The sequence below is a fragment of the Pterocles gutturalis genome, unplaced genomic scaffold, assembly GCF_000699245.1.
Source record: "Pterocles gutturalis isolate BGI_N339 unplaced genomic scaffold, ASM69924v1 scaffold32235, whole genome shotgun sequence".
NCBI classification, from domain to species: Eukaryota; Metazoa; Chordata; class Aves; order Pterocliformes; family Pteroclidae; genus Pterocles; species Pterocles gutturalis.
This window is the reverse complement of record NW_010139340.1, coordinates 28,432-41,990: the sequence shown is the minus strand read 5'-3', so window position 1 is coordinate 41,990 and position 13,559 is coordinate 28,432. Positions and strand designations below refer to the sequence as shown.

Here is a 13,559-nt window from a genome sequence, read left to right as displayed (position 1 = left end):
ATAAATATTTCAGTCTTTGAACAGTGTGAAACTGAAAACATTCACCAGTAGCCCTGTCTAGAATTGCAGTAGGCTGCTGTGCTATTCCAGTGATGAATAGTATGTGTTTGCATTTGGAAAATACACAGTAATCACCGCAAGCATGAAGCATTACAGACAAAGAGATGGATCATTCTCTCTGATTGTTGCATAGGCTATGTGAATGGTTGTTTTGCAGTTTCATAATTTGTTGCCACTCAAATAAGTGGAGGATTTTTTTCTTCAGCTCAAAAACTGCTTAGTGTGAAGAAGACATGCATTGTGTGCTTAGCAAAGCATTCATTAAAACTTGAGAAGCTGAAGATCCTCGTCGGGTAGTTTAATTTCCAGAAAACACCCACAAAAGCAATTACATTTTTAATGAATAATTTATTTGGGGTGCTTTAGATCAGATTCTTGTTCACAGTTTCTCACTTTATGCATTTGAACTTGGTAATCCGTTTGGTCCCTCCAGATAGGTTTTTAAACTTGCCTAGATCCCCTGTCTGGAGAGAATCAGGTGTCAGGATGGGGTCTACTGTATCTCTAGGTGCTATCATAGTCTTCGTTTCTTCTGTGAATGGTTTTTCTTTTTTAAAGAAGGTGATAGAAACAAACTGAAAAATTGAGTCTAACGTAGTTTTATTTATTCCAATAATGATAATACCCAAGAGGAATCTGATTTTTGACATGTTTCAAGTACCATTATGGTATAGTTTTAAAACGTGCCTTCCAATAGCCGTTCTAGTTACCCCACCTACCCAAAAAAGGTGAAAGGCAATCTCTTAAGTTGGTAATTAATAAACCATTAGGATGTAAAAGTCAAAGCACCACTTCCTTGTCTTCACACAGCAATCTACAGCTATCCATTTAGTTCTAAAAACCTATTTAGTTTTGAGGATTTGTTGACTCTTCCATTTTCTCTCCTCTACTGCTTGCTCATTCATCAGCTCTGCAAGGCTTGGACCTGGTACCATTACAGAGTGCCGTTATCCCCATTGAGGTTTTCCCTGGTGACACGGTTCTGCCCCCTTTGATCCAATTGCAGGATGAGAGCTTAGTACATGAGCTCTTTGGGCAGAAGGTGTGCCAGGTTTTCTCTGGTTTGTTTTTTTTTTTGTTTTTTTTTGTTTTTTTCTGTTTGTTTGGTTTTTTTGTTTGTTTGTTTTTTTTTTTTTTTTTCCCCCTGTGAATTCTTTTGCTCTTGTCATTGCTGTAACAGTAAATAAACTTACTCGGATATCTTCCTTTTGGTTATACCTCAGTAGGTGTTTGTCACTGTGTTTGCATCAATTCTCCTCTTCCAACATTTAAAATCAATTAAGTACTTCTATCTGGAATTTGCATCAACATCTGTCTTGAGTTAACATTGTTTTAAACTGACAGACTGATTTTCTTATTTTCATTTTTGCTAATGTCTCCAAAGCGGGCTGGTTAGTATTTTATGTTGCTCTTGCCTTCTTCCTATAAAAAGAGTATTACATTCTTATGATCTAGGAAGAAACCAACTTAGTAGGAGTGTTTGTGTAGATGAGGAACATTCCTTTGCTGATTCTTTGGAATCTGTCTTCTTATGCAGAATGATAAATTTTATTACAACATTAGGCAGTATGTAATATATTAGCGCACGTGATGTGTGTATGGGTGTGTTTGCATTTTCTATGATACAATGAGGTATTGACTAGCTGGTACAGAAAAAAATTTGCTCAAATATGTTCTACTGATTGACCAATTCTTCTGTGTGAGTATCACCTATAGTCCCAGGTTTCCTGAAGACTGTATTGTTTTTCTTAATGTTATTGACTGGCAACATCTTCAATATATAGCCGTCAAGCAGAGAACTTGCCTACCTGGAGTGCACAGCAATTGAGCTGTCCTGGAATATATAGTTACCGTTATAATGGATACTCTCACATCCCAGAGCATTTAGCTGTTAATTCCATGTTCTTTTCTGCTGACTCTGCACACACGGGGACTGTGGGGTCAAGCAGCTGTTTCTGGATGTGCATGCTCCAGGGTAAGGGAAGTCAGTCTTACAATATTGCAATGTGAAGCTGCTCTGCGGAATATTAGTTTCATAGCCACAGGGTAGAGCATCATTATATTACTTTTCCATCTTACGTTAGGCATAAGTTCCCCTGGAGGAGTGTTTGTGATTCTTTTCTTCCTGACCTTCAGCTTAGAGGAACACATCAACAATCTAAGGCAAAATCTGCCTTTGTGTCTAGCGCAAGCAGAGATTTTGATGAACTTTGGTATTCGTTCATGAGCACTTCCTTCTGGAAATGTGGCAGATCCTGAAAAAAAACAAATTCAAGGGAAATAATTATTTAAAAATATCCCAAGGTTTGCCCTGAAGTGCATTTAGCTAAATCTTCTGCTGCTGTCCACCACACTGACAATTTCTAGTAAAATTCCCTGGCAAATGCTAGTAATCCTGAATGCGAGTCTGTGTGAACTGAACACCCATGCTCTAGTTTGGGCAGTGTTTCTTTAAGCCCTCTCAGTTGCTAGGCACTGTGTATTGCCTAAAAATGAAGCCACAAAGCACTTGATACTTCTGCCTGGAAAAACTGTCTTCAGATTTTCATTCGTCTTCTTTTAAAGACCTAAAAAATAATAACCTGAGATGGAAAATGGAAATATGAAAATAAAAACTAATTTTTGAGGGGAAGCATTTGAAAGTATCCATTCCTGGATTACACTTGATATTGAATATTCAAGGTAGATTTAGTTTTGTTCACTCCGTTTACTCAACTGGCAGATGGAATGATGCAGACGAGTCCTGTCCTTGCAGTCTCAGGTAAGTTTATACATGGTTCTAGTTCCAAAGCTCTGCAGAATGGACAGCCCTATGTCTGCTCACACAGACACGAATGTGTGTTGTTAGCCATCCAAAAAAAAGCAAAACCCCTATAAAGAGCTGCAGATCTTTGATGCGGAAGACAATGCCACAAAAATTACCTAGTGCAACAGGAAGAGCACAAAAGAGAGCAGTGTTGTCTTTTCTTGTATTCTGGTGGCTAATCCAGCAAATGTGAGAGGCACAAGAGAAAGTCTGCACTGGAAAGAAGAATAAATGTTTATTTATTGTTTTAAGTATGTCAGTCTACGCTGGGTACTAAGTGTTGAAGAGAATGTTTGAAAAGGGAGGGGGGGTATTCCAGTTTTCTGAGGTATGTTGTCAGGATCACAGATTTATTTTTTCTGTGGTGACTATAGCCTGGTGCTCTGACTATGCATCTCACAGCCTGTTTCTGCGTAAGACATGCTGCTCTTAAAAAAATACATATAGTTCAAGAATGTTGTGATGTAGAAATGTCAGAAGAAATAAATTCTTGTCTGATAGGTAGCCTGAAAGGCAGAGCAAGTTTATATGACTCTCAAAGGTCTATGCACAAGAAGGTAGCTCAGTCTGCAATAAATCTTTTATTTATTCAAGATTGTTTGTTATATTTATAGTTTGCCTCCCACTGCCTTCTGACAAGTACAGAATTGGCACTGGTTGAAAAAGCTTCTAGGAAACGGTATATTTGGTACAGTGGTTTGATGACTAATCAGCATTCTGTCTTGCTCCGCCACAACCAGTCTAAAGAAGTGATTCATTTGTGTGTTTGAAGATAAAATGCAAATCTTCAGTAATTGCATTCAAACAGCTGTGTAGTATCAACTTATGAAACCACTCCGTTGTACTGTCGGCAAAAATTGACCATCCCATAGATTTATCAGTGGAACACAAATTCCATCTAGGATCTGGGAACATGAGGAGAAGGGCATTTGAAAAGATATAGCAGAAGATGAGAAAAAAGATGTATGTCTGACCCAGCACTGATGGTGATTTTACCACTAAACGTGCTGATAGCAGAATCAGAACAGAATTGTGTATTATGAATGTGACCTGTTAACTCTTATAGAGCTGCTTAGATATCACAAAGATAAGAAGTATAAAGGTTGTCAGAAAAAGGGATTTCAAATGCTTGGATAAATATTTATAATTTTGCTATCTACAGCTTGTGTGCTTATGTTCTGTTTTGATCTCATGCAGTCAGGAGCAAAACTGAGTATGACATTTGTGGAGAAAATAGAAGATGTGTTTCACAGAGCTACCTGTTCAGCCACAGTGCTGATTTTCCTCTAGAAAAAAAAAAAAAAAAAAAAAAAAAAAAGAAAAGCTTTTTTTAATAAGAATGAATATTAAAAAAAAAATAAAAATCCATCCAGTACCCTTCTGGAAAGTAAACAGCTGCAAGAGGAAGGAAGTTCAGGGCAGAAACTTGGTGCCTAAGTTCTGTCGTCACTGCCAGTTATGCATGTTCTATAGAAACAGGTTAATGGAACCTAAAAATCTCATTTAAATGTAATTCAATTGCAGTACAAACTGACTGAATAATTTTCTGCTTTGAATGTTAGCTTTTTTAGAGTAGGGCTAAAATCAGGAAAGATGTGCTGAAAGTTAAGCATGAAAGATTTTGTGACTCAAGTTAAAAATGTGCCTAATGTTTAATTTAATGTGCAAAGAAAATCAGGGATTCTTTCCACAGCCGATGTCTCCCCCAGAGGAAAAAAATATCCAATCACTCAATTGTGATAGGATAGATGAAACATGAGAGGTACGACAGTATTTGCAGACATATCAGATTATGTGAAAGCTGAGTATCTATGAGAAGGAAGATGATTTGCTTTGCAGTGTTCACTTGCCTGGTTGCTTGCATTGCTACATAGATAACACCACTGTGGAGAACATACATATGTCATGGATCTTGTGGGAGACTACCTCTTCCCATTCAGCCCCCAATGAACTGTGGTTTTTTTAAAGTTTATAAGATCACGATTGCCTGATTAAAAAAACAAAAAAAACAAACCAACAACAAAACGAAAAACAAAACCAAAAAACACAACAGAAAAAAAACAAACCAAAAAAACTAAAGAAAGCTGTCTAGCTAGGCTATTTGCTACATCCCCTTAAAATACTAAGTTATAACAGCATCATTTATATGGTTACATAGGAATCACCATTCAAATAATGAAAATCCCTCAGTTTTTGGCAGATGGGTCTTCTGAACTTACCTTGGTTCCTACAATCACCCTAGAAAGTCCAAGACATCTCTGCAGTAGAAGGATCCTGCTGTCAGATCTTAAAGGGTAGGATTGTACAGTGTTAATGACAAAATACTGTAATTATGTGTTTTTCTTTATCAGTTGCATTTTCAGGCCTTGGCTTTACCACCTTCTACTTAGCTGGAAAGTTACACTGCTTCACGGAAAATGGCCGGGGGAAGAGCTGGCGGCTCTGTGCAGCGATTCTCCCACTCTACTGTGCCATGATGATTGCCCTGTCACGTATGTGTGATTACAAACATCACTGGCAAGGTGAGCCATGGAGATACCTTTTTTCCCTACTTTTTTAAAATTAGCCTTGTATTTCTTTGTGTTTTGGTTTTTGTTTTTTTTTTTTTTCATTAAATCAAATGAGTTAAACCACAATAGCATGCTATAGACTTTCCTTGCTCCTGGATTGATGCTGAGGGTTTCAGTGTCTGAAAATACTGCAGTGGTCCCTATATTCTGTATTTCCTATATAGAAAATTATAAATTTTTATATCACAGTGTACATTATCATATTTATATACAATGTGAGTCCTTCCCACAGGCTGCATTTCTTCACTAATGGCTCCAGCGTGGGTCCTTCCACAGGGTGCAGTCCTTCAGGCACAGACTGCTCCAGCGTGGATCCCCTGTGGGGTCACAGCTCCTGACAGCAAACCTGCTCCAGTCTGGGCTCCTCCTTCTGCGGGGGCACAGCTCCTGCCAGGAGCCTGCTCCAGCGTGGGCTTCCCACAGGGTCACAGCCTCCTTCGGGCATCCCCCTGCTCCGGCATGGGGTCCTCCCCAGGCTGCAGGTGGATCTCTGCTCCCCTGCTACCAAAACCTGGCCATGCAGCCTCAACACAGACATATCATTCTGTTTGTTCCTCTACACAGTTTCACCGAAGTACAGCATATCTCCATCCCACTGAGCACTTTATCTCACACAACAGTCAGCATGCCAGAGCAGGACTCATCCTTGTTTTTTCTTGCCCTGTTTTCTGTGTTCATGCAGCATCCTGTTCTCCCATAGCTGCTTAATCACCAACCATTAGCCTTGACATGTTCTTTAAGGAGTCTCCTGGTTTCCTGCAGATGCCTTGTCTTGTTCCAGGGCTCATTTTTCTGCTCACCGACACTCGGAGTCGGACAGAGCCTCCAGCACAAAGCTGCTGAACGTGAGGTGTGTGCCTGGCCAGGCTGGCAGGCAGGACAGTCGGCAGTTACGATTCTCGTGCTCAGTGTGCGACACTTGGCTGGCTTGAGCTCTTTGTTAAAGAGAGAGAAAAGAGTGTGAATGAAAGGGAATGGGGGTGTATAGGTTTACTCTAAAGTTTTCAGCACATGTTTACAGTGTGTACTGTCTCTTGCCAAGAGTAAGAGTTACTTATGTACTGAAACGTGAGCTACGAGGCAGACTCTTATGATGTATTTTATTTAGGACAGAAAAAAACTACACCCAAGGGGATGTGACTGTGTCCATTATAGCTGCTCGTATTTTTGCCTTTGAAGTTTAAGGAGATGGAGCTGAACACAGCTCTTCCCAAGCTAGGATCAGTGCTGGCAGACATTATCCTGCAGGTGACTTTGCTTTTACCTGTACAAACTGCATTCTCAAGAGAGAGACTAGTTCACTCTGTAATGTACAGCACAAAAGCTCAGGTCTCGTCTTTTAGGCTCAGCAGAGTCAACTAATTGTCTTAAATTACTTATGGTGGCTTTGTGATAGAGCCTTAACTATGCTGTGGGGAATGAACAAGGACCATCAATATAACGTCCAAGACTTGGCATACTATAGGTGAAAGATGGAGTGGAGTATCCTTACATTAAAAAGCCATTGAGTGGGCTCAGAACGTTAATATTATGAGTGATTTTGAGCTCACTTCAGTTTGGCTGGAGAATGTGGTATTCAAGATCTCAGTGTTAGTACTGGTGAGTATTAGGATATTTCATTATTAATCCTGAATGTATTGACTGCTTTTAAGTCCCTAGATCTCTGTATAGGTTTATAAGTCTGAAAATGTTTATTTAATAATGAAATAAGTGAAAATTTTTTATTAAAAAAGTAAAGACTAAGTCTGAAAGAACATGGGCAAATGAGAAAAAAGAAAAAAAAAAAGAAAAAAAAAAAGGAGGCTGTGGCTACCATGAGCTCAAAAAAACCACATAATTTTCTCCAAAAACAGGAGTCAAAATAGCTGCCTGTTTGTTTGCTCATTATACCCCGTCAAGACCAGTAAGCTGGAAATCCATAAATCATGCAGTGAATTTGCGTTACTGTAGTGCCCAAAATGGGGCCCAGAGTTGCATAATTTGCATTGAAGTGTTTTGAAAGGGATTATCTAGACAAGTTTTCAGCAAGTCTTGAAATATTGGGGAACCTATAGAGAACTGACAGAAATATGGTGGTTCTCCACAATTAAAAAAAAGTAATCATAGACTTGACTTCATTGTTAACCAAAATAAAAAAGCAGCTGGAACAGTATTCGATCAACCATAGCTAAAGGAGGGTAATCTGAGATTTGCAACCAACACTTTTCTAGAAAATTAATCTTTACACAATAACTAGAACTTAAAATTGGGCCACGTGCCCATTGTTCTAATGTATACTGGACTGACAAAATAGGACATTTAATCGGTGTTTAAGTATTTTAGGCAAAAATAATTTGTATTGATTTACCCTTTGTCAGTAAACTCCATGATTCATCATTTTTATTACATTGTGGTTTCTTTGTAGCTGAAAGTAAAATACGGAAACACAGGTATACACAGATGGTATGGTGCTTAGTAAGTCTTGTTAAAATAAAACATGGTGTCAAGTCGTATTTTAACCAGTGCCTTTTGTCTTGCTTCCATTATTGATTGCGTTCAAGTCTGAGGCTTTCAAAGTCAGCGTGTATTTTCAGTGAAATTTTGCTCTGGTTGCTTGAAAATTAAATACAAGATCAGACAAGTGTATTAGTAAGAGACAGAGAGAATGTGACAGCAGAACAAATCCTCTTACCCTTCAGGTGCTTTGCGGTTCCCATGGAAAACTTAAAATTGCCCGTGTGTGAGAGCTGCAAATATCTCATACAATGGCCTTATTTTCTGGTAGGAGTATGGGGTAGTAAAGAGCATCAGAGAAAGATATTCAAAAGGTCTTAAATCAGTTAACAGGCATGCTTAGTCTTTGACCTTTCAGGTGCTTTTAGGAAGAATTCACTTAGCTTGAAATTGTTCTTGACAGCTGTCTTTCTCAGGGGTCGCTCAGGAGCTGCAAGTGAAATTAATTGTTCTAGCCACAGTGGCCCACTGCCTGAAGGAAGTAATTTTCCATCTCATACCCTGCCTGCTCCCTGTCTGCATTGGAGAATGCCTTCTGGGATACAAAACAGTCAAGAGTAGATCTGGCACTTTAGCTGCCATCTTTCCTGGGGGTACTTGGGCAGAGACAAGGAGCAGCCTGTAGTCAGTGCAATAATTGGAGGCGTACCTGTCAGCGGGAGTAACAGCATAGTTCAGCTGTATTGTTCATAAATACAAAACCTGGTGAATCGTGGCAAACTGGAAGAAGATAACGTGGGTTGCCCACCCAGAAATGTTGGTCAGTGATGAGCTGGAATATCACGAATGTTTAATGCCCCATGGAGGCTGTTCTGTTCTGCTTGTTCATCTCCTGGAACATAGCCAACAACCATATTTTCAGTATTCAAAATGTTTTTATGTGTCCTGTGTGATTGTGGTATTTGGCTCCAAATTCTTTATGAAAGTTTGAAATTCACATTTTCTGGGTTAAACAATTCCAGGTCAAACAAATGTCTTTTATTTACAGTTGTCACGACTGGCTGACCTTTCCATGGTAACGTGCTTTTGGTTTTGTTGCTTTTCTTATCTAGATGCTTTCGTTGGAGGGATCATTGGCCTCATTTTTGCTTATATTTGCTACAGACAACACTACCCTCCTTTGGGTAATACCGCGTGTCATAAATCGTATGTCAGCATGCTAGATCAGAACTCTGTGAAGAAAGAAGAGAGACCTACAGCAGATAATGCTACTGGCCTGCCTCTAGAGGGAATAACTGAAGGTCCCGTATGACTTGAAGAAATGTGCAGAATGAACTTTTAGCCTTCTCACATTTTCTCCAAACTGGTCTCTTAACACGGTGTTTCTTACTGTACATGTTTTTTTCTTTTGTTTGTTTCCTTTTTTAAAGAGACATTAAATGTTTTATTTTTAATGCCGCAATATCATCATACTTTTAAAGTTAAATTTTCAGTTCATATTGACTTGCTGAGTTATCTGTTTTCAGTCTACTGCAAACAGAGAAACGACTTGAGGGAAGGGGAAAGAAAATAAAAACAATCCCACGTGGTGAATGGTTAAGAGAGTAATTTTAAGAAGATGTGGTTGAAGATACAGTAGATCTGGAAACAGATTTTCTGAAATACTGAGTATCTCCTAGTAAGTTTTGGTCATCTTCAGCTCTTATTGATTTTGATGGGTGGTGAGTACACCCAGCACTTTTCATCAGATGTTCACCATCTGTTGTGGCCAGCCATTTCTTTATATGATTTGATAAGTTAGGGTATCATCCTTATGTTTATCTTATTGCCTTTTAGCATTAAAAAAATCTCCACGTGCTGGTAGAACTTCATATTAATTGTACAGTTTTAACAAGGTCATTCTGAGCTACTAATGATCAAGCAGCCGAAAGGTGTGAATGGTTGTGTTTGTGAGAGCCAAGCCTCGTGCATTAGTAGTTCCACAGGATGATTCCAACATTCAAGAAATTCCACACTGTTAAAAGTATCAGTTTACAAAAACATGTATGTTCATAGGATGGATTAGAAACGTGGTATTACATCATTAGCAATTTTTTGAGATTTCTTGCAGTAATTACTGTCAAAAGAAAATGAAGGACAGGAAGATCCATGACATTCAACAAGCTCAAATATTTAAAACAAATTTTTAAAGAATCCTAAAACTGTGGGGATAAAAACAATGTTTTGTGTGAATCTCAGTGTGCCATGTTAATTCTTGTGTAGTGACTCACTGCATCATTGGTGATCTAAAGAAGTGCAAAGATTTTTCATTTGTGACTTTGGGTGCACAACCATGAATGCTTGTGGTGGTCTCCAGCACTGTAACATATCCAGAGGAATGCTGGTGACAGTTTCCCACTAGACTCATTCCACATTTTCAGCTCATCATGTACTTGAGCATGATGTTTTCAACGGTTGGCTTGGTACCTGAACTGAAACTCACCTGAATCCAAACACTGTTGGTACGGAGAAGATTACAAACTGTATGACTTTAGTTAATTTATTGTTTGTAGGATCCTGTTTTGTTACGTATGCACTATGCAGTATACATCACATTCCTGTGAAATGGTGTACCTTTGGATGGCAGAATGTCAGATTCCAGAATTTTATTTTTTTCTTAGATATCCTGTGAAAATGCAGGCAAATGTTCCAGACCACATCTTGGCAGTTGAACATTTCTTATCCGGACCTGCTGGTTAAAGCGTTCAAGGTAGCATTGATCAAAGACCATTATTATGGTGCTTTAGACTGGAGGAGACTGCTGTCATATTTATAATTTATGTGTTCCTGTTGGAATATGTATTGGCCTTGTAGGCATTTTGTTATTCAGAGAGCTCAGCGTCTTTATGTAAGGCTTGTCATTTACTTTTCCCAAAGGTAAGCTTTGTAGATTTTTGGAGAAGAGCTACTTCCTGATTGGCAACACTTGAATTTTTATAAAATAAAGTTAATTAGAATCCCTTTAAAAATATAGGTATTATTTGTGTACAAGAGGATGCAACCTTACTATGTATAAACTTATATGGTATTTGGAAATAACTATAAATAGGAAATTACATTAAGGAAAATAATGTAATAGGCATGAACCCAGGAGAGTTCTATGAAATCAGGCCTGATCTACTTGTAAAACTGGTACCAGTTTGACTATGTCAGTTAGAGGCAGGATTTTTTGCTGACAGTTACAGTATTCTAAGCTATAGCATAGAGACAGTTACCCAAACATAACTGTGGTTTTGCTGGTGTATACATGCTAGTTTGCAAAACCAGCATCAGAAAAGCAAAATTATTCTGGCGTTGCATTTGAACTGGATTTGGCAGAACACTCCTCTAGTGTGATCGAGGTCTTATTCTAGAAATCCACGCAGTTTAGTGAACGTTTAATCCTTCTATAAAGTTTTTAAACCATCCTACAGAATTCTGTAATAGGAATATCATTTTCTATTACTTCATACGGGAGGATTAATGAAAGCCCTAGAGGAAGGGTATCATGTCTTTACAGTGTATTGGGCTTAACCATTAGCTTTTTCTTTCAGCCGGAACCCTAATCTTCCAGGTTATATGCAAATGTTAAAAAAAAAATCTTACATCAAAATTAGAAGTTTAATACTGATGCATAGAGCATTTTGCATGTTTTTATATAGATCTGGCTTATTCTCAAAAATGACTGGGGCCTCCTAACTGTGCTGTACACATTCCCAGTATTTTAATGGCTTTTGATACAAACAGCTTTCTTCTTTGGGATGGGGAAAGCTTATACAGCCCTCAAAAGGCAGTGGCTGTTAAAAGATTGGAATATGGAGTGTAATGCAGCATAAAAACTTACATTGCAAGAGTACTTGGTGAACTTTACAAAGCAGTAAAGAATAACATATTTTAATGGGATTAATTAAATTGAAAGTCATGAAATGGACAATGTAAAAGCTTTGATTAAAATGTCATTAAAATTATGAAAGACTTAATGAAATGAAACTTGCAGGGGGATCTGTAGGCGCTGTAATTACCAGTGCAAAGTCAGTGTGGGGAAGGCATTTTTGTGGATCAATGTATTTTAATCTCATGCTTTCTCAATGTGAAGGAAATGTTATGTTGTAATGCACCAATAAAACAACACATGAATGTGGGTTTGTACATCTGTATGTTATCATTTTTTTTTATAAGAGTAACAGTTACCAAGTTAATTTCATTAATAAACCACATGGAGTGTTACAAAAAACAAGCCCTAACGTGACTGCATTATTAATAAACAACGTCAGTTCCAAAAGTCATTGCTGATACCACTGAAATGGAGGAGCCTTCCTCCCTTAGCGAAAATGTTATCCAGCTTTCATCCAGAAAAATGTACAGTGTTAGTCTGCAAGGTTGAAATTTTGAAATACTTGACCAGCTAACCTGCAACAGGTCCCTTTCATCTGTCAAATTCCGTATCTCAAAGAATACTAGGAGTGCCATACTGAATAACAAATGTGGTTAGACTAGAAAAGGGTAACAAAATCTAACTGAACACAGCAGAAATATCCAGACACCAAGTGATGCATGAGATAGTGAACCAGTCAGCAAAATGTCTCCATAGTGAATGGATATCTCAGGCAATGTGTTAGGAACAGAGCTGGAGTGTTTATGTTGATTCATTCTCAGATTTAGTTATGTGCAAGTTAGTCTGATTTGGCCCTCTATTCTTTCCCCGTGCATACAGCAGGTTCTTTCTATTTAATGTGAAAAGCGAACCCAATTTTCCTTCTTTCTTTCCATGGCAAAAAATATTGTGCTATGGATTGGTGTAAAAAAAGTGCCTTATTTTTGGTTTATGGTACTAAAATTTCATTGACTTCAGTGGATCTGCTCTGGATCACTAGGCACATCACATCCAGTACGTGGAATGAAGCCTTCACACAATTTTTGCTCATATTCTTACATTTTCAGGAGTATAATTAGCAAAGTATTGCAACTAATTTGTCTGCATTTTCGTTCTTTTTGTGACAACATATATTTTTCCTGAATTAGAAAACTGTTGAGTTGCCCTGACCTAATGGAAGGGGAAAGGTCTCGAACACAGCAGCATCAGGATGAGGGGACTGAAAAGGTTAGATGCATGTTTTTGTTGCCACAAGCAACAGGTAACGAGTATAAAATTTCTGTATTGCCTGCTCACCAGTGTTACAGCTTACAGCAGTGCTGTGCCAGCTGGGACAAATGCAGTATGGGTCCTGTATATAATATAAACACGATGCTTATATTAATTCATGGAAAGAAGACAGAAATTCTACCTCAACATTTGTTCCTTTCCAGACATATGTGTTATTTTGCAGTAGTTGTCCTGTTGTGGGTGTGCTTTAAGCAAAGTAAAGCTTCAGGGCTTGTGTGCATCAACATTTGTCTTGGGGAGGACAGTCTAGAGGGTCACAGCTACCATTTCAACAGGGCACGAAAACCTTCAGCATCCATCTGTATAACGGAGATGTTCAAAAGCTGTGTGAACATCTGTCTAACAATTTCTTTCTTGCAAGAGAAAATGATGAACACTTTATTTTTCTCCAGAATTCCCATTGATCAAAGAGTTTAAGCATGCTCTCCAGATGTTCCAGTGTTTTTCTCTAATTTTTTTCTCAATTCTCTTGAAAAGGGAATCATGCACATAGACAGCTCCCTTTATT

General features: G+C 38.3%; 1 protein-coding gene across 1 annotated transcript in view; it reads left to right on the top strand.

Moving 5' to 3' along the window:
- PPAPDC1A (phosphatidic acid phosphatase type 2 domain containing 1A) overlaps window positions 1–9,181 on the top strand; it is a gene marked incomplete at its 5' end in the record, with an annotated part of 29,644 nt that extends 20,463 nt beyond the window's left edge. Inside the window, 2 exons of the mRNA XM_010083318.1 lie at window positions 5,218–5,388; window positions 8,982–9,181. Of these exons, the coding sequence (XP_010081620.1) occupies window positions 5,218–5,388; window positions 8,982–9,181 (371 nt within the window). The remainder of the gene's footprint in view (window positions 1–5,217; window positions 5,389–8,981) is intronic.
- Window positions 9,182–13,559: the final 4,378 nt, after the last annotated feature.